The 22542-nt window shown below is 34.2% G+C and overlaps 1 protein-coding gene across 4 annotated transcripts in view; it reads left to right on the top strand.

The window, feature by feature from the left end:
* Positions 1 to 1422: 1422 nt before the first annotated feature.
* Positions 1423 to 22542, top strand: part of LOC101891222 (uncharacterized) — a 73451-nt gene continuing 52331 nt past the window's right edge. Inside the window, exons 1-2 of one of the 4 annotated variants that reach the window (XM_011292822.3) lie at positions 1423 to 1536; positions 7471 to 7619. In XM_011292822.3, the coding sequence (XP_011291124.1) occupies positions 7496 to 7619 (124 nt within the window). In that variant the 5' untranslated portion in view covers positions 1423 to 1536; positions 7471 to 7495. Of the gene's footprint in view, positions 1624 to 7403; positions 7620 to 22542 lie in introns of all 4 variants that reach the window. The other 3 variants (XM_005180095.4, XM_005180094.4, XM_005180093.4) reach the window with 3 other exon arrangements.

The raw sequence follows: 22542 nt of genomic DNA, 5'->3' as shown, positions 1-22542 counted from the left end.
AGTATATATATTCTTGATCAGCATAAAATTCTATGTCGATTTGGCGATGTCCGTCCGTCTGTGGAAATCACTCTAGATTCCGAACGAATTGAAGTAGGTTGATAAAATTTTACTCAAATGTGTATTATATCTGCAGGACTTTTGGTATTGAAAATGGGCCATGTAGGTCCACGTCTTCGTATAGCCCCCATATAACGGTACCCCCCCCCCCGATATTCGGTATTTTGATGATTTCAGCGACATTATTTACCGGAATTGCTTAAAATTTTGTATTTGAAATTCGTAATGGATACTACAGCCTATGACAGAAAATTGTCTGTGCAGGTCCCAGTTTTATAACCCACATGATACCTCCTCTATATTCGGTATTTTGATTATTTTAGCTACATTATAAACAGACTTTTTTTCAAGTTTCGCATTTGAAAATTGTAATAGCTTGTGATAAAAGTTGCCTATGCAGGTCCACGTCGTCGTATAGACCCTAATATACGGCTACATTCGGTATTTTTCAATTTAATAAATGTATATTTTTGAAATTGAAATAATTTATTGAAAATTAATTATTTTGTTTACATTTTTGGACACATAACTCTGACACATGTATTACTTACAAAAACAAATTTGCATGTGGTTGTTTTTACGATTGTTGTACAACTACACTTGCTGTTACCTGTATTATTCTACCATGCTCGTACCCCTAAAATGTTTATGTTACTGAAAATTTTTCTAAAGCCACAGCAGGCTTTTTGAAAATAAAAAAACAATGTCAATGAAATGGGAAATCGGAAAACTTATTTAAATCGTATTCAGAAATATGCAAAATAAAAACCATAAATAAACATATACGTATAAAAAAGACTTCAAACAAACCCAAAATCCGTTTACAAAATAAAAAATAAAAAAAAAAAACGAAAATAAACAAAGCCAGAAACGTAAAACTGGTTTCAAGAATTAAATGACCGAAACACTACCGGCATTTCATTGCAAGATAGAGGTGGCGTTAAGGCAGTGTTGTTGATGGTCTGCTCGTTTGTTTGTTTGTTTGAATTGATTAAGCCAGCGAAACAGCTGACCAAAACAAAAGCCGCACTAAAAGCGAAAACAAAAATGCAACAACAAAACTATGGTAAATATGCAGTAGAATTAAGGTAACCAACAAAACGTTAACAGCTGATTGCATGAGTAATGGCGGGTGTTCATTTGTGAACCTTGGCTCTGTGGGATTTTTTAAGAGAATTGATTTTAAGAGAATCGTAGACAAAATGAACCCCTTTGTTTGGCTAAGAGATTTATGAATTGGGAGTTCATTTTGTGATCTTTGAAAATTGTATGCATGTTGTCTGGTGGTGACTGCCGCTTGACATGGTGGATGTTTGTCTGGCTGGGGTCTGGCTCAGCATTATGGTCTATTATGATCTTGGCCACAATTCAAACAGTTTGTAACGTTCGTGGTAAGCGCATGTGAACGGCGGATGTACAACGCAGTTAAAGCGGACGTTTCTTCTAACGGCTAGGTGTTTTCAGCGAACGTAAAACGTACGAAATTTCGCTTCTAACTGAACTGGGCTAAGACATTCGTTCGTTTGTTCGATCGTTCGTTGGCTAAGAGATCAGAAATCGTGTGTGCGTGTCTTTTTGTTGTTTTTGTTTTTTTACATTTTTCTTCTGGTTAATAGAGCAACATACAAGTTTAAGTTAAAGGTGTAATTTTTATGGTCATGTTGGTGTTTGCCAAAAGCAAAAAAAAAAAAAAAGAAATGAAAAAAAAAAAACAAAACACGAAAATCAAAAAATACAACTAAAAATAAATGTTTGTCTGCTTTTGGAAAGTTGCGTTTTATTCGCTTTTGAAATAATAAAAAAATAAATAAGAGGAAATTGAAGACCCAACATGAAAATTGCATGTTTTGTCCATTCGTCCGTTCGTAATAATCAACCAGTATGAAATGACCAAAACGAAATCTCCAGTGGTTTGAAATGTTTTGCATAATCAGTTTTTTTCATTTCGTATCCGCATGGGTGCCTGAATTCCGTGCTTAACAGGAAATATTTGAAGTTTTCACTTTGATTTATGCAAGAAAATCGAATATACACCTAGCTGCGATGAATATTTTGTGTGCTTTTTTGCCTCAAACTGAAAATGAAACTGAAAAATGTGTTCGTGTAAAAATCGATTAACTTTAAAATTTATGTTTTAATTACCGACATAAGCCGAAGTAGTGATGTATCTGATAACCCACAAAAAATCCGCATGAAAATTAGATTTCATACATTTTATATATCGCTCCAATGCAACTTAAACATGCAGCTGTTATAAATGTAACTTTTTTAAACGTATTATTGAAAAATCCTCCATAAAAAACAAAAATCTGTTTTTCGAAATTTTAAAAGGAGGTGTGTTACTTCTTAAACTGACGTGACTGAATCCAAACAGTGCAATTAAAATCTTGGATAAATGCATAAAGAACATGTGAACGATATTAGTAATAGAGAACCAAAAATTGATTATTTGATAGGACTTTTAATAACCCGCATACCAAATGCAAAAAAAAAAAAAATCTGATGGAAAATTCGCCAAAAGAACTGTAATGAAAATAAAATGAATTCAAATTCTATCCTCCTAATTATGACTAATCATTTGATGCGACCCAGAAGTGCCATGTTTGTCCGTCTGTCTGGCAGGCTGCTGAGCATACGAAGTCTCGAATGGAATACTCGCACTTAATGCGTATTTATGGAAAAGCCGTAAGTTCGGCCGTGACGAACTTTGAATACCCTCCACCATTTGGTAAAAATTTTTAAAGCAATAAAATCCGTTAAAAATTCTGTTAAAATCTTAAAAATACCGAATGTAGCCGTATATTAGGGTCTATACTGGACATATTTGTCATAAGCTATTGCAATATTCAAATGCGAAACAAGAAAAAAATCGGTTTATAATGTAGCTAAATTCATCAGAATACCGAATATAGGGAGGTACCATGGTGGTTATAAAACGTGGACCTGCATAGACAGACAATTTTCTGGCATAGGCCATTACGAACTTCATATGCGAAATTTTAGACAGCTCCGGCAAATAATGTCGCTAAAAACATCTAAATACTGAATATCGGGGGCTATACGAAGACGTGAACGTGAACCTGCACAGAAAATTTTCTTTCATAGGCTGTAGTATTTATTACGAACTTCAAATGCCAAATTTGAAACAATTCCGGTAAATAATATCGCTGAAATCATCAAAATACCGAATATCGGGCTATACGAAGACGTGGACCTACATGGTCCATTTTCAATACCAAAAGTCTTGCAGACATAATACCCATTTGAGTAAATGTTTATCAACTTACTTCATTTCGTTCGGAAGCTAAAGTGATTTCTACTGTCGGACAGACGGACGGACATTGCTAAATTGACATAGAATTTTATGCTGATCAATAATATATACACTTTGTGGGGTCTAACATTTATATTTTGAGGTGTTACAAACGGAATGACAAACTTAATATACTCTCCATACTATGGTGAAGGATATAAGAATGTAAAAAATAATGGCGTTTGACTTTGTTGCAGTTTTTTATACCATCAGCCATATGGCTACAGAGGGTATATACAATTTGATACGGTCAAAACATGCCTTGTCGAAATAACGGTTTTAGACCCTAAGTCTCTTTCGACCAAATCCGTTTCAGAACATTTGGAGTCGATCTACCGATGTCAGTCCGTCTGTCTGGCTGGCTGGTGCGCACGAAATACCTCTGCTAAATGTTATCGACATCAGTTCAGATTTTTATATAACTTCGATATATATCTTCAGCCGATTTTACGGCTATCGTTCACCGAATATGTAATATCAGGGCAAATTCAAAAGATTTTTTCATATTCAACCGAATTTTACCATTGATTGTCTTTATCAAATAAATGTGTGAAGATTATGTGACTAGGATTATTAAAATACCGAATATGGGTGGGTATAGTTGCATGTGTGCTATAAGAAAACGTGGCAAATATGACTAGGATTATCAATATACCGAATATCGGTGGGTATCGTTATACGTGAGCTATAGGAAAACTTGGACCTAAATTTTAACGTTCTGCCATCGGAAATTGGAACCCATTACGACCTACAAATTCCAATTTTTAGACAAAGCCGTGGAAAAATCTGGCAAAATTCATTAAAATACCGAATATCAGGAAGTATCGATATATAGGGGCTATACCAAAACGTGGACCTATATATACTATGTTCCACAGCCGGAGCTAGAACCTATTATGACTTAAAATACCACATTTTAGATAAATCGGTGAAAATGTGATGAAGATCATCAACATATCAGAAAAAATCGGTATCGATTTAGCGATGTCCATCCGTCTATCCGCCTGTGAAAATCACTTTAGCTTCCGAACGAAATGAAGTAGGTTTATACAATTTTACTCAAATGTACATTATGTCTGTTGGACCTGAAAATGGGCCATATGGGTCCACGTTTTGGTGTAGCACCCATGTAATGGTACCTTCCTATTTTCGTTCTTTTGGTAATTCAAGTGACATTATGCACCGGAAATTTGGTATTTGAAGTTCGAATGGATACAGCTTATGACAGAAAATTATACATGCCTTCGTATAGCCCCCATTTAACGGCACCTCCCGATATTCGGTATTTTTAAGATTTAATCGACATTATTCACCGGAATTGTTTCAAATTTGGCATTTGAAGTTCGTAATGAATACTACAGCCTATGACAGAAAATTATATGTGCAGGTTCACGTTTTGGAAAATAGCCCCCTTATAATGGTACCTCCCTATATTCGGCATTTTGATGATTTTAGCGACATTATTCACCGATTGTTTTCAAGTTTTTTTTTTTTGAATATTGCAATGGCTTATGATAAAAGTGGCCTATGCAGGACCATGTCGTCGTATAGACCCTATTATAATGGCAACATTCGATATTTTTAAGATTTTAATAGAACTTTTAACGGATTTTATTTTTTTATTTACTGGCTGGCCCAGTCTGCGTTGCCGGCCCGTACTTTTAGTCGTTAACTCATATTTTTTAAGGCACAATAAATCACAGATCTGACTTATGTATGCGGCACAATTTATATTATTTTTATTGGTATTGACTCCATAGTAATTTCTAAATAGAAATAAATATTCAAGGCTGTTCACCTACCGCTGGTGTTAAAGCCATAGGCTTTAATTTGAGTGTTATAAACCTATATGATATAGAACATCTAAAATATTTATTATTATTTATTTATTTATTTTTTTATTTTCCTTTTTTGGTAAAGAGCTTAGCAACAAAAAAAAGGCCTAAATAATGAAAAAAAAAAAAAAATAACAAGACCCCGAAAAAAGCTTAAATCATATGATGGTGATACCAAACCGTGATCGTTTTTTGCAAGGATGGTTCCTTCGCAAATTACCTACATTTGCGGAAATTAATATTAAAAATACGATTTAAGATATCCTGAAAGTTTAGGAAGAATTTCTGGCAGGGTAGGAATACTTTTCTTCCCAAATGTACAATTCGCTCTACTATTTTGCGCCCTTCATATTCGGTATTTCACTGATTGCAGTCTCCATGAAATTTGCTTTTTGAGTTCTCATTGAACAGATTATTGTCATATGAAAGAAGTAGGTCCACGTTTTGGAATGAGCCCATAACTCTTTGTCGGTCAATTTGGTTTGTTTAAATGTGTTCGCATCTTCCACCTGAAGCACGATGTAGGTCCTGGAGTTGAATGCTAGATGCCAATTTTAGACATGAAAGATCGCCATTTAACATCGAATTGCGCACTCAATAAAAAAAAAAGAAAAAACAAATTGAAAAAAATTCTTCAACTTGTTCGCGGATTATTTACACCAAATGTTTAAAGGTCCTTACGAAATTTGTCAATAGAATGTACTATAATTTTGAAATTCGATTCCATTGACATTTTTTGCTCGAATTTTCCCGATTTTAGAATTTTTTGCAATGAGGTAGTCTCTTTTTTTGATTTTTTTGCGATTTTAAAAAAGGTAATTATCCTTTAACTGGTAAAGTTTTTCAACATCAGTTTCGCCACCACATGATTCGGTACAACACTTCCTGCAATTTCAGTTCTCAAGAAATCGAGACAATTAAATGAAGTTAATCGAATTGAAAAAACCGTTCGTACACAATAAAGTATTTGGTTCATAGCTTATCTGAAATGATTTTATTCGTATAGTTTCACTTACCCAATAAACACATAAAATCTATAAATACCATTTTTGTCCCTTGCCGCTTTATACTACCCAAAAAAACTACAAATGAACATTCGAAAATAGTAAGTCTAAATGAGGAAAAATCATGCAAAATAAGGCATTACTATTGTACATTCAAAAAGTCAACATGAAAATGCTGAAATTTGAGAAAAAGAATTCCAGTGACTAGGTATTCAAATAGAATTACCTTCCTGTTTGTGGCTGTTTTACGATTGCCGTGAAATATTTCATTTTTGTTGAGTAATAAATAAATTATACAACAATTGAGACGTTTTTTTTTTTTTTTTTTTTTTTTGGATAGAACACATTTTAATTAAAATGCGCAGCAATTTGTTCTAATGTACCAACTCGACTTCACCTACAACAAAGTACAACGAACATGCAATTGTTGTTATTTATATCGAGCGCACACATTCATTCATTTCCCCCCCTCTAAGCACGTCGTACACTGGTTGAATTAAAAAAAATTGGTTTTATGCACCACTACTTTTCAAAGCCAAACAAATGCATTACCGAAAATTATTAAAAATAAAAGAAGACAAAAAAAAAAAAAACGTTGGCCCAGTTGCTTGTAGACACATTCGGCTTCGGGTAATTGTAAAACAGAACTGCTAAGGCGAACCATATAAACCATATTTTGAAGGCAAAAAGTAAATCGCACAGCGAATCAACCAACTGACCATAATAAAAATTACAAATATTGCACATAAGCGTATCAAATATCCGCATTTATTAATCGGCAAGTGTTGCGTGGATAAGACTACAAAAAAAAAAAAAAAACGAATATAAAAATATATGTGTATTACCTGTTATACACAAAAAAAAAAAAAAAAAAAAAACAAATTAAAAAAGTGCAGCCAATGTAAGAATTAGCTGCATAAAAACATAAAACAATTACCAACAAATGCACCTCTAAACCAAAACCAAAAAAAAGAACAACGATAAACAATAATTCTGAATATAAATAAAACTAAATGTTTGTTCATACATAGTACATATGTATGTGTGTATCTACCGGCCGCTTACATTTTAAACAATAATCTTTATTGCTTTTTTTGGCCAATTTTTCTACCAATGACCTTTCCTGCCTCCGGTTATTTATTTTTGTTGTTATTGGAATTAATTGCATTTAAAAATTTGTTTTTGTTGCAGAATTTTATTTTATCTTTTTTATTTTTCTATTCACATTCTGTCGATTGTTTCCTTAAAACGCGTTTAGTTTTATCGTTTTTGTAGAATACAAAATGTTACCAAAAATGAAAATACTCTATTTGGGCGTATGCCTTTATTTACTGCTGAACACCGTGCACGCTAAGCCCTCAAAGGATACCGAGGAGAAGAAGGATAAGAAATCTGAAAAGAAAAATGGTAAGTATATTTTTATTGATATTTATATAATTATTTATATCGAAGGTAAACATTTTATCTATTGGTAAATTTATATCTCTTAAACCTGACAAATTAAAACAAATGAGTGAATTTAAAAACGCTAGTATGTAAGGGCAATATCCTTAATTTTAAATACAGAAGTTTGCAATAAGATGTTTTATATTGGATTTCAAAAACAAAAATAAATAATTTTTGAGATAATAAGTTGGAAGAAGTTGGCCTATATTCTTGATAGCCGCACAACTTCGCTCGTTGAGGTCTTGAATCGACGCTGGGCTTTTGACCTGATAGCACAATCCATTCACCGTAAGAGTTGCTTAAGCCTTATTTGCACAAGAGTAAGGTCCAAATTCTGTTAAAATGTTGTAGTATCCATTACGAATTTCAAATACCAAATTTGAAATAATTCCGGTAAATAATTCGCTAAAATCAAAATACCGAATATCGGGGGTACCGTTATATGGGGGCTATACGAAGGGGTGGGTCTGCACAGACAATCTCCAGTCATAGGCTGTAGCATTCATTACGAACTTCAAATACCAAATTTGAAACAATTCCGGTAAATAATGTTGTTAAAATCATCAAAATACCAAATATAGGGAGGTTCCGTTATATGGGGGCTATACGAAGACTTGGACCTGCACAGACAATTTTCTGTCATAGGTTGTAATATCCATTACGAACTTCAAATGCGAACTTTGAAACAATTCCGGTAAATAATGTCGCTAAAATCATCCAAATACCGAATATTGGGGAGTTCCGTTATATGGGGGCTAAACAAAGACCTGGACCTGCACAGACAATTTTCATAGGCTGTAGTATTCATTACGAACTTCAAATGCGAAATTTAAAACAATTCCGGTAAATACTGTAGCTAAAATCATTAAAATAACGCATATCGGTATTCAGAAGCTAGAGTTCTGAAGCTAGAGTGATTTCCACAGACGGACGGACGACATAGAATTTTATGCTGATCAAGAATACATATACTTTGTGGGGTCTAAAATGTGTATTTGCAGGTGTTACAAACGAAATGACAAACTTGATATACCCTCCATACTATGGTGGAGGGTATAAGAACAATTAAAAATATTTTTCCATTCGGGTAAAGAAAACATGTTTATATAAAAGTATCTGAATTTATACGTTCACTTTAAACTACAAATACCAGTAAAACGGTTTGGATAATGCTGTTAAACTTTTCAAAAAACCATAAACAGAGGCCGGTATATGGAGACCATACCAAAACAGGAACCTATATAGGCAATTTTATACTTCAAGTATTGTAATCTACCAAATTTTCTTAAATAATTTGAAAAAAAAAAAAAATAAATAAATAGTTTCTTGGGAAAATGTGACTAGGATTATTAAAATACCGAATATCAGTGGGTATTGGCAAAATGTAGAACTGAAGGTTTGATGTTCTGTCACAGAGGCTAGAACCCATTACGAACTACAAATACCAATCTTTGGATAAATCCGTGGAAAAATGTGGGAAAAATCATCAAAATACTGAATATCCGGAGGTGCGGTAATATGGGGACTATACTAAAACGTGGACCTATACATACAATTTTTCCCCACCGGGACTACAACCCATTATGACTACCAATTTTGAGACAAATCCGGAAAGGTTTAGAAGTCGAAATGGACAATGAAAATATTGTTGGGTAGAAGGTCTTTATTCTTTGCATTTCAAATGCGTTGAACAAATTTCCTCAAAAATTCAATGTTGCTCTACCTATCTATTGAAACAGATCCATACATCATTAGCTGCAGATATTGCCTATATTTCCAATCCAATATACTGCAGTTTGGGAGCTTTGATTTTTGTAGGATAAAAATCTCCATGGAAAGAATTGTTAAATTTCGATAATTTTTTTAAAAAAATAACCTTATGTAACAATAATGGACGATTTTATTTGTCTTTACACTCTAAATCAGATTTTCCAAGAGAAGTGGCTGTAATCGATAACATTTCAGTAGTAATTAGTTGATCACATCCTCGTAATATTTTCGAAATTTATGTATATCAGTACTGTCCAATTGTTGATGTTTTGAAAATCCTTATCAACATATACCTTATTTTATAACAGCATGGTCTGAAATATCCTATTTCTGAATTGTAGTGGAAGCTAGACATGGTTGCAAAATATGGATATTGGTGATACATTGAATTATGATTTGGAGTTGTAAACATCATTTCAATATACTTAGCAAAATTTTGATACTGTTTGAGCCGAATAATCTACAAAATAGGTATTGTAAACATAAAACCTTCTGAATTACTAGTGGGTTTAAAGTAATGTTTTTTTTTCTAAAAAAACCCCAATTGCCTACTTTTCTTATTATCACGAATTTAGTAACGTCGATACATAGTGTCCGACTTCAAAACTAACGGTTGTGAATTCTTGACTCGGCGTTGGCAAGCTAGGAACAGCTAGGCGGACCGACTATATGATACCCTGCACCATTATGCGTATTTAGCTATATAAAAATCTGAACTGATCTCAATAAAATTTAGCAGACGTGTTTTTGAGTATCAGATGCCCGGTATCGAATTGCATTGTTGAGGAGTGATGGACTTTAACACCAAATCGGATGAAAAATATATATGGGAGCTATAGCTATATCTGAACCGATTTTCTGTACTTTTAATGTACTAGATTCTGTACTGTATTCGGTCGAATATGCCAAAATTCAGTTTATTTGGACTGATATTGACCATAAGGTGCACAATTAACCTTATGTACCATAAGTTATCTGGAACCTTTTATTTAAATAATAAATAGAGTTTGATTTAAATTAGCATTTAAATGAAAACAAGTAAACAAGAAGCTAAGTTTGGCCGGGCCGTACTTTAAATACCCTTCACCATTTCGAAGGAAATTGAAAAATTTCAAAAAAAAAATCCGAATATGAATACCATTATATAGGGGACTATACGAAGACGTGGACCTGTATACGAATTTTTTTTGTCATAGGTTATAGTGCCCATTACGAACTTCAAATACGATATTTGTTACAATTACGGTGAATAAGGTCGCAAAAATCACATTATTATTAAATCGGGAGGTACCGAAGACGTGGACATGCATAGACAATTTTCTGTCTTAGGAGGTAATACCCATTAGGATCTTCCAGTACAAAATTTGAAACAATTCCGGTGAATAATGTTTCTGAAATCATCAAAATACCTAATATCGGGATTTATCGTTATATGGGGGCTATACGAAGACTTGGACCTGCATACAAAAATTGTTGTCATAGGCTATAGTACCCATAACAAACTTCAAATACCAAATTTGAAACAATTCCGGTGAATAATGTTCCTGAAATCATCAAAATACCGAATATCTGGAGTTACCGTTATATGGGTGCTATACGAAGACGTGGACCTGCATAGATAATTTTCTGTCTAAGGATGTAATACCCATTAGGATCTTCCAGTACAAAATTTGAAACGATTTCGGTGAATAATGTTGCTGAAATCATCAAAATACCGAATATAGGGAGGAACCGTTATATGGGGCCTATACGAAGATTTGGACCTGCATACAAAAATTTTTGGCAAAGGCTGCAGTGCCCATTAGGACCCTCCAATACGAAATTTGAAACGATGCCGGTGAATAATGTTGTTGAAATCATCAATATACCGAATATCGGGAGGTACCGTTATATGGGGGCTATAGGAAAACGTGGACCGACATGGCCCATTTTCAATACCAAAAGTCCAGCAGACATAATATACATTTGAGTAACATTTTATTGATCTACTTCAATTCGTTCGGAAGCTAAAGTGATTTCCACAGACAGACAGATGGTCGGACATCACTAAATCGACATCGAGTTTTATGCTGATCAAGAATATAAATACTTAGTGGGGCCTAAAATGTATATTTCGAGGTGTTACAAATGGAATGACAAACTTAATATACCCTTCATGGAGGTTATCGAAATAAAACGGAATTCTAAGGAGCCTTCTAAATGTGATAGCAGATTCAAATTGAGTGATCAGGTTTGTGAACACCATATATTGGCTGGATATTTGCGGGAATAACAATTCCGTAGAATTTTTTTTGAAAAAGCAACCACATATTTGGGTTTCGTTTTGAAGGCCTAGAAGCGTATCAATGGGAAGGTACTAAGTTGTCATCAGAATGTGAAACAAAACACGAGGAAACCCCGAAATTAAATATGATTTTTGGACTAATATGATTTCTAATTCTTACAATAATTTAAGCAGGTCAGGCATGTGTCGTGTTTTGTTTCACTGTTAAATGCCTGCAGTTTTTATACCCTCCACCAAAGAGGGTATATTAAGTTCGTCATTCCGTTTGTAACTCATCGAAATAATCATTTAGACCCAACAAAGTATATATATTCTTGATCAGCGTAAAATTCTAAGACGATTTAGCCCTGTCCGTCCGTCTGTCCGTCTGTTGTAATCACGCTACAGTCTAAACGAATTAAGATAGGAAGCTAAAATTTTGCACAGATCTCTCTTTTGTCTGCAGGCAGGTCAAGTTCGAAGATGGGCTATATCGGTCCACGATATCGTGTAGCCCCCATGTAATGGTACCCCCCGATATTCGGTATTTTAATGATTTTACCCACATTTTTCAACGGATTTGTCTGAAAATCCACACAAGGAGTTCCTTGTGGGTACTTTATACCTCGGCAGAGAATTGTCCATATAGGTCCACGATATCGTATAGCCCCCATATAACGGTACCCCCCGATAGTCGGGATTTTGATGATTTTACCCACATTTTTCAACGGAATTGTCTGAAAATACACACAAAGAGTTTCTTGTGGGTACTTTATACCTCCGCAGAGAATTATCTATATAGGTCCACAATATCGTATAGCCCCCATATAACGGTACCCCCCGATATTCGGTATTTTGATGATTTTACCCAAATTTTTCAACGGAATTGTCTGAAAATCCACACAAGGAGTTCCTTGTGGGTACCTTATACCTCGGCAGAGAATTATCTATATAGGTCCACAATATCGTATAGCCCCCATATAACGGTACCCCCCCCGATATTTGGTATTTTGATGATTTTACCCACATTTTTCAACGGAATTGTCTGAAAATCCACACAAGGAGTCCCTTGTGGGCATTTTACCTCCTCAAAATGAAGTGTCTATATAGGTCCACGATATCGTATATCCCCCATATAACTGTAACCTCCGATATTCGGTATTTTGATGATGTTAGCCACGCTTTTCAATGGAATTGTCTTAAAATCAACACAAGTAGTTCCTTGTGAGTACTTCACCCCCTGAGAGAGAATTGTCTATACAGGTCCACGATATCGTACATCTCCCATATAACGGTACCTCCCGATATTCGGTATTTTATGATTTGACCCACATTTTTCATCGGAATTGTCTGAAAATCCACACAAGGAGTTCGTTGTGGGTACTTTATACCACGGCAGAGAATTATCTATATAGATCCACGATATTGTATAGCCCTCATATAACGGTACCCCCGATATTCGGTATTTTGATGTTTTTAGCCATATTTTTCAACGGAATGGTCACAAGGGGTTCTTTGTGAGCACTTTACCCACAGACAGAGAATTCTCTATATAGGTTAACGATAACGTATAGCTCCCATATAACGGTACCCCGCGATATTCGGTATTTTGATGATTTTAGCCACATTTTCCAATCGTATTGTCTGAAAATCCACACACGGAGTTCCTTGTGAGTACTTTACACGCAGACATAGATTTGTCTTTATAGGTCCACAATATCGTATATCCCCCCATATATCGGCACCTTCCTATATTAAATATTTTAAAGATTTTAAAAGAATTTTTGTTGGATTTTATTTTTTTGAAAATTTTCTAATTCGTTCCAAATGGTGGAGGGCATTCAAAGTTCGGCCCGGCCGAACTTACTGCTTTTTTACTTGTTTTCTATAATTTAATCATGCATCGTTTTACAAACGAACTACGCTTACAAATCATTGCATTTTACTATCAAGAAGAATATTAAAAAAAATTCTCCACGCACTCCTTCCATTTTATTTTCAACTTATTTCTGGTTCAATAGATACGCAAATAGATAGAATTGTCTGTAACTTATGACTCTGGATGGGTAGTCTCCCGTATTCACACATAGCTTTTATTACGATTATTAATTTGCAGTTTACACCTTGTGGGATTCAACGAAGCCCAATTGTCTTGCGTTTATATTCTGCGGTTTGTTCGCGGTTCAGACATTCCTTTCAATCCCAAGCCTGACATTTGCACCATCTCGCACTTGATGATACTCCAGAAACAGTTTTCATTTCACAATTGTTTTACCGCAATTTCTTTGCGGTTATTGACATAAAAAAGTTTTTTTTTTTCAATTATGCATTTCATTTGTGAAATTTGTTTTACAAAATTCCGCTAATAGTCATCCGGCCAACCGTCGCTACCAACTATCTGCAAAGTCAGCATCAGCACAAATTTGCAAACTCACAGTCTGGCTAAGGAGAAAGTGGTTGGTTGAATGGTCGGTCGGTCGATGTCCCATTGTCAGTGAACTGAGAAAATGACAAAATACAAGATTGTTTTTCGAAGTTGTTGATCTTGCAACGACGGCAACGATGGCAGCGGCAACAGGCGAATGTCTTGAGAAAAAAGGACTGAAATTGGCCATCTGCACTAAGCACCTCTTAACACCAACAAAACGGCAATGCGAGGTGCAGACATGGAAACCAGTTTAGAAATTACCCACAACAACTTTTTCAAAATAATGGAAGCAGCAATAAAAAAAGAAATAAATGTTTTAAATATCTTGTTGTTGTTGTTGTTTTTCTTTGTCTGCAAGAAAAGCGTGACATGCAATAAATTCAATTAACATGCAAATGAAAATTTTTATGTTTATATTTTGGTTAACTGAACTTACATCACCGGCAAAAACCAAAAAAAGAGATTATGAATTTTCTGTGCAGTTTAAAATTGTGTTGATGATGATACTGATAACTTGGCTTGGCATTAAAGCATGTGGATTGGCGGCTGGCGGTTTAATTTAAAGACGCTTGCTTTGGTTTTAAAGAGCCATAACTCGTGTGTAATAGGGTCAAAGATGCACTTTATTAGGGAGGTGTGGTGGAGTGTGATTTTCGATAACAATTTATGGTATTTTTTTATTCTCTGCCATAAAATGGATATATGGATGCAACACCTTAAAATATTCATCGAAATTGCAATAAAGTACAGAAATAATGCTGATCTACATAAAATTTCAATTCGATTTAATTATGTCCGACAATGTCTAGGACGATCTTCTTAACGTTTTGTCCCCACATTGAAGTCATCATTGAATTAAATTTTTAAGTGCATTTTTATACCCTCCACCATAGTATGGAGGGTATATTAAGTTTGTCATTCCGCATGTAACACCTCGAAATACACATTTTAGACCCCACAAAGTATATATATATTCTTGATCAGCAAAAAAGTCTACGTCGATTTAGCGATACCCGCCCGTCTGTGGAAATCACTCTAGCTTCCGAACGAATTGAAGTAAAGTGAAAAAATTTTACTCAAATGTATGTTATGTCTGCAAAACTTTTGGTATTGAAAATGGGTCATGTAGGTCCACGTTTTGGTATAGCCGCAATGTAATGGTACCTCCCGATATTCGGAATTTGATGACTTTAGTGACATTATTCACCAGAATTGTTTCAAATTTGGTATTTAATGTTCGTAATGGATACTACAGCTTAAGACAGAAAATTATCTGCACAGGTCCACGTCTTCGTATGGCCGCCATAATGATACCTCTCGATATTCGGTATTTTGATAATTTAGCGACATTATTCAACGGAATTGTTTCAAATTTTGTTTTTGATGTTCGCAATGGATGCTATAGCCTATGACAGAAAATTGTATGTGCAGGTCCACGTCTTCGTAGAGCCCCCATATAACTGTAACTCTCGATATTCGATATTTTGATTTTATCGACATTATAACCGATTTTTTTAAGTTTCGTATTTTAATATTGTAATGGCTCATGACAAATGTAAACTATGCAGGTTCATGTCGTCGTATAGCCCCTAATATAACAGCTATATTCGGTATTTTTAAGATTTTAACAGAATTTTTAACGGATTTTATTGTTTTTGAGAATTGCCAAATTCGTTCCAAATGGTGGAGCGTATTCAAAGTTCGGCCCGGCCGAACTTACAGCTTTTTTTACTTGTTTTCGAATAAATAAACTGTTATTAACCCCTTAAGGAAGGTATGAGCCTTTCCTGCTTACTATTCTTTTACCCTATACTACATAGTGGTAAGGGTATTATATCTTTGTGCATTTGTTTGTAACAGGGAGAGGTAAGCGAGATAGACCCATAGTAACTTTTGAGGATCTTCATAGAATCACTTTTTGAGTCGATTTATGCATGCCAACATAAATCCAAATAATCTGAATTTTTATACATCTAACCGAATTCAGTCTAGAAGCAAGTTTATCGGAGAGAATCGGTTCAGATATAGCTACAGCTTCCATATAAATATATGTTTAAGTTTCCCACATTCGCAATATGCACCCCACAAAAATGGGTTCAGGTATCAGATATCAAATACAGTCCAGAAATATCTCTGTCAAATTGTATCAAGCTCGGTTCAAATTTAAATATAGCTCCTATATATATACCTTCAACCGATTTCGAGTTAATTGTGCACCATTTTGGCACATCCAACCGTATTTAATCTAGAAGCAAGATATCGGCTAAGATTTGGATATAGATCCTAAATATCCTTAATCCGATTTCAGGTTTATTGTGCAAATAATGGCTAATATCAGCCCAAATGCAGTGAATTTCAGGTTTCTAATCTCAACCTGTAAATTCTTGATCAGTGTAAAATTCTAAGACGATTTAGCGCTGTCCGTCCGGCCGTCTGACGGTATGTCCGTCTGTTGCAATTACGCTAGACTCAAAACGAATTAAGATAAGAAGCTAAAATTTTCACAAACCAGTATTTTGTCTGCAGACAGGTCAGGTTTGAAGATGGGCCACGATATCGAACAGCCCCCCCCCCCCATACAACGTTACCCTCCATATTCGGTATTTTGTTGATTTTAGCTACATTTTTCTAACGGAATTGTTTAAAATGTCTTATTTAAGGCTCATAATTAAAACTACAGTCTATGACAAAAAATTGCGTATGCAGGTCCACTTCGTCGTATAGTCCCCATATAACTCTGGGTCCCTATATTCGGTATTTTGATGATTTTAGCAATATTTTTTACCGGAATTGTTTCAAATTTCGTATTTGAAGCTCGTAATTGGTTCTACAGACAGACAGAGGTTCTATGACAGAGAATTGTCTATGCAGGTTAAGTTCGTAAATGGGCCATGTGAACCGACCTCGTTTTCGTAGAGCACTTCGTATTTAACTGTACCTTACGATATTCGGTATTTTGACGATTTAGATTCTATTTTCTTACAGATTTTTCAAAATCGGTTTTTGGAGTCTGGTAACGGTTACCAGCTCCTGTGGCGGAGCTCCCGATATTCGATATTTTTGTAAATTAAGCCACATTTTTAAACGAATATGTTTAAAATTCGATTCATAGATTCCATAATGGGTTCTACCTCTTGTGGAAAAAATGTAAATATAAATCCACGTTTTCATGTAGCCGCCAATATTCGGTATTTTGACTATTTAGATAACTTTTTGTTTAAAATTTGGCACTTAGAATTTGTAGCGGGTGTCACCTTCTATGGCAGTACATTGTCTATGTAGGACCACATTTCACTATAGCCCCCCTGTAACGTTACCTCCTGATATCCGTTCGTCCGTATACCTGACTGGTGCGCACGATAACACTCAAAGTGAGTATACGATTTGGTCAAAACTTGGTACTTCTTAATATTATTATCAATCATATATCGAGTTCCGAGATGGGCACCTCCCCCAAAAAAAGGTACAAAATTTTACAGATATTAAATAACCTCATACAACAAGAAAAGATTGTCCAAACTTTGCAAATCCTAATATTTATGTCAGTGCTAGTCCAGGTGCGAAGATTTACAATATCGGCCCACTCCATCGAGTACCTCCCCCACAAAGGTTCACCACTTTAAACAAAGGTTCACTTTAATAAAATATGAAATAAGAGTCCGATTGTATTAACATTTTGCACATTTTAATTTTCTACCAAATTTAGATCTGGTATGAGGAAGGAATAAAAAGACCACGCTTTTTGGTACCTCCCCCATAACCTGTTAAAAATTTGAATATCCACAAACCTTCATTAAATGCAACATTTTTTAAACTCGTTATATTCCAATATTTCCTCGAATATGTGATCTGGTGTGAATCATTCCTTCTTGCACCATTCCCAATCAAATAACAGACCGGAATCGAATTTTTGCTTCTTGGCGAAATTCGGTATGTGCCAAAAAAAACCCAGAGTTTCATTAAAGAGAATTTTTCTAAGGAGCTGTGGCGTTATTGAAATTTAAAATTCAAGTATATCATGGTTTTATGAAACATTTCTCTGCAGTAAAAAAGAAACAAATATGTCAACCATATACCTGATTATTACTCTTAATAAAATTTCATGTAATTTAACTGTCTCAATTTCACATTTGTTGTACCGCATATCAAACCTTCAATTAAAAAGTAAATAAGACAACCCCCCCTTTTTTTTCCAATCTGTAATTTATGACAAGCGACGCATAACGAACCCACAAATACTGGATGCCTGCAACAAAGTGAATAACTCATCCAACATGTTGTCAACTGTGACCAGCATTGATAATAATTCATGTTCAGATTATACTGCCGCATTAGCAGCGGATCATTTCACATACCACTTATTTTCACTACGAAGATGTTGCCGATGATGAGTATGAATAACATAAAAATGCAGCAGCAACAGAAAAAAAGCCGCTCTACCAGCCAACCCAGCTAAGAAACCACTTTATTTTCATATTAATAACAATTACGTAAAATATTGGGTTGGGATGAAGCGCCAAAAGGAAGAGGAGCATGAAGTCATGCACTTTAGCTGATTGCAACTACAATCTACCATCGTATAATAAGTTAAACAAGTGTGAAATGTTACTGTATTAAATTTCGACAAATTAAATATTTTCGTCGTTGAGTTCACACTCTCCAGACCATAGGGTGGATGGAATCGTTAGTTGGACATTTCGCATATCAATTTTGATGATTTTGGCTTACCCACGTCTTACTGCATATCCCATATCACATTACTTCTCGGTATTTGGCGAAATATTTTTTTCAGATTATATTCTTGCCCAGCACTCTTTTAGTTTTTATTATACACAACACTACATATGTGTATTTTTCTGTACAAGATCACACCCTCTTCCTCCCTCTCCCTGCCCTTCACACCTCTTCATACTATATATTTATACTAGCTGAACCCGGTGCGCTTCGCTGATTTAATATGCATTAAAAATGCATAAATAAACCGAACCATGAGAAAAGCAGGAACATGCCATACATACGCGAAGGGTTTGTCCTTCGGATTTACGAATTTTATAGCAAATGCCAAGCGTGCAGGAAACTGCAATCTTTTGAAGCTGAGTGGAATTTCTGTTGCCTCGCAATAATCGTATCCTCAATTAAATTGTTGTGTAGTTTTTTTACTGTCAGCACAATACCATTGCAAAGGCGTTGTGGGTCAAAATTATATCCCAATCTGAACCGATTTCAATATAATTTGACAAAAATCTACTTTTTCACCAAATTCCGTCACACGTTCCATATTTCATTGAAATTCATGCGTCAAATATGTGAAGTTTGCCGAGAATATATATATGGGAGCTATATCTAAATCTTATTCGATTTCCATTTAATTTGTCAAATTTATTATTGGAACTAAATTCCGCCACACTTTCCGAATTTCATTGGAATCGGTCATATATATATATATATATATATATATATATATATATATATATATATATATATATATATATATATATATATATATATATATATTTTTTTTTTTTTTTTTTTTTTTTAACAAATTTTGGCCGGCAATATATATGGGAGCTATATCCAAATCTGAACCGATTTCAATATGATTTTATAAATTTATTTTTGTACCAAATTTAGTCAGTCATTCCGAATTGCATTGTAATCGGGCATACGTATCGTGTTTGGTGCATCAAATATATGAAATAGGCCGAAAATATATACATGAGCTACATATATCCATATCTGTACCGATTTAAATATAATTTGGCAAATTTATTATTGTACCAAATTTAGTCACTCATGCCGAATTTAATTAGAATCCGACATACAGATCGTGTTTTGTGCATCGAATATGCGAAATCAGCCGAAAATATATATGGAAGCTATATCCAAAAAAAAAAAAAAAAAATATTTTCTGATCCAAATTTCCAAATTTCGTCGGAATCGAACATAAATATCGCGTTTGGTGCATTAAATAAACGAAATGGGTCGAAAATATATATGGGAGCTAAACATCACACATTCCAAATTTCATATTTCAAATACATAAAATCGACCGAAAATATATATGGGAGCTATTTCCAAATCTGAACCGATTTCAATATAATTTGGAAAATTTATTTTTGGAAATTTCCAGGAAAATCTGTTCAGCGGTTTTCGAGTCCGTGAATTACAAACCAACATACTAACATTTTCCTCTTTTATATATATATAGATTTATAACTTTTTCTTTTTTTGTTACGTGGGTTAAGGAAAAATCAAAAGTCGTGTGGGCCGACTATATGATACCCAACAGAACTTCAGTAAAGCTACCGTAACAAAAGAATTTATTTGAAGTAGATCATACTATCTATCAACTATCAACCTATCATTCAGAGCTGTATCTGATATTTGGTACCAAAGATAATTGCTGTGGAAAGTAAATTATGCGTGTGATGGGCCAAATCGGATAAATGGGAACTACAGCTATATCTGAACCGATTTACACCAAATTTGGTTTATAGGATGGATTCAGTCTTAATTGCCAAAATTCAGTCCATTTGGGCTGATATTAGCCATTTGGTGCACAATAAACTTGATATCAGATAAAAATTTGTATGGGAACTATATCCAAATCTAATCCGATCTCGATAAAATTTGACAGAGGTATTTTAGAGCAGTATCTGATGTTCGGTACAAAATATTATTCTTTTGGAGCATATTACGCATGTGAGGGACTTAAAACTCCAAATCGAAAGAAACATATATATGGGAGCTATAGCTATATCTTAATCAATTTTCAAATTTTATTTACTTGCTTATATACTGAATTCGTCGATGTGCCATAATTCAGGTCATTTGGACTTATGTTGGCCATTTGGTGCACAATTAACCAATTATCACCAACTTTAATAGGGTTCTGCCTTAGGTCAAACTAATATTGTGAAGAAAAATTCATATTAATAGGATAATATATGTGACCTGTATTTTGTTCACATAAATACATGGACAGGCGGACGCAATTATATGCATAAATCGACTGAGAAAGTGAATCTATGAAGATCCGTAAAAGTAACTATAGGTCTATTTCACTTCCTTCTTCATTGCACAAACAAATGCACAAAGACATAATACCATTACCACTATGTGGTGTAGGGTATAAATATTCTGTCCTATACTCTCCTTCAAGAATGGTGCTTAAAAATCTAATATCATGACCCTGGGCAGTTTTTAGAATATTTCGTTTAAGATCCACTGTGATGTTATTTGGATACTCAAAAAATATTCTTTAGAACCATTGTTTGACTCTTGGTTGTTTTAGGAAACATTTATTGAAAATCTTAGATATGTCCCTTAAAATTCAGTCGATTCATTCAAAATTCTTGTGTGGATATAGAAAGAAAATCCCTAAAAATCCATGATTATGGCTATACAAAAGCTCAGGGAAATATTAATTTTTTAATCCATATTTTATAAAATCCATGTATTTTTTTTTTAATCCAGAAAATATACTCTAGAAACCCACGATGGTGGTGTTTTGCTTTTCTTTTTAAAAAATTGTATTTGGAATTCTTTACAAATCCACGAATATTACTAGATTTTTTAAATTCGTTATTCGTTTTATCCATTATCCTTTTTTTCAGAATCCTCGATTATCCAAAAATAATATTTTGAAAATCACACATTCAAAAAGTATTCACGACAATAATAAGAAAACAGTTTTTTAATCTACGATTATCCATAGAAAAATCTTTTTCGAAATTCTCGAATATCCTTAGAAAATATTTTTTAAAAATACGCCATTATCCTTTGAAACTATGCACAATAATAATTAGAAAACATATTTTAAAAATGCTCACGATATCTCTTAATAAAATAACACTTTAAATATACACGATTATTCTTAGATAATCGTTTTTAGAAATTTCTTAAAAATAGAAGTACGGCCTTTGACTTTCAGTAGAAAATATTCTTCAATTTCCTGGTTAATACCTTTGACTCCCTTATTTTTTTAACGCCAAATATGGACAATGACATTTGTTTCAAATATTTTTTATATACAGGGTGAGACGATAAAACTGCAACCAACTTCCGCCACTCGTCCGACAGCTGTTAAAATTATTCCAGTGACAGCTCATTATATTGTTTACAAGCATACAAAAGCATTTTGGTGAGAATTTTGCAGAAAAAAAAAGTTATTGGTGATGGAATTCAAACCTGATTGTGTGATTTCTCTATATTTGGCTGGAAAACCACAAGTTGCTATCGTTAGAGCACTCCAGCATTTAAATGTGAATAAATCGTTTGTGTCTCGTCCCATCGCTCGTTACCGTGATACTGGTAGCGTAGACCGACGTTAAGGAAGTGAATGGAAGAATACAGCAACATCAGCAGAAATGGTTCGAAAAGTAAAATGGTTCGAAAGTAGGAGAAGACCATATCGCAATATT

This window comes from Musca domestica, unplaced genomic scaffold (assembly GCF_030504385.1).
Source record: "Musca domestica strain aabys unplaced genomic scaffold, Musca_domestica.polishedcontigs.V.1.1 137, whole genome shotgun sequence".
Taxonomy (NCBI): Eukaryota; Metazoa; Arthropoda; class Insecta; order Diptera; family Muscidae; genus Musca; species Musca domestica.
Note: the sequence above shows the minus strand (reverse complement) of the source record. Positions and strands in the feature narration are given on the sequence as shown.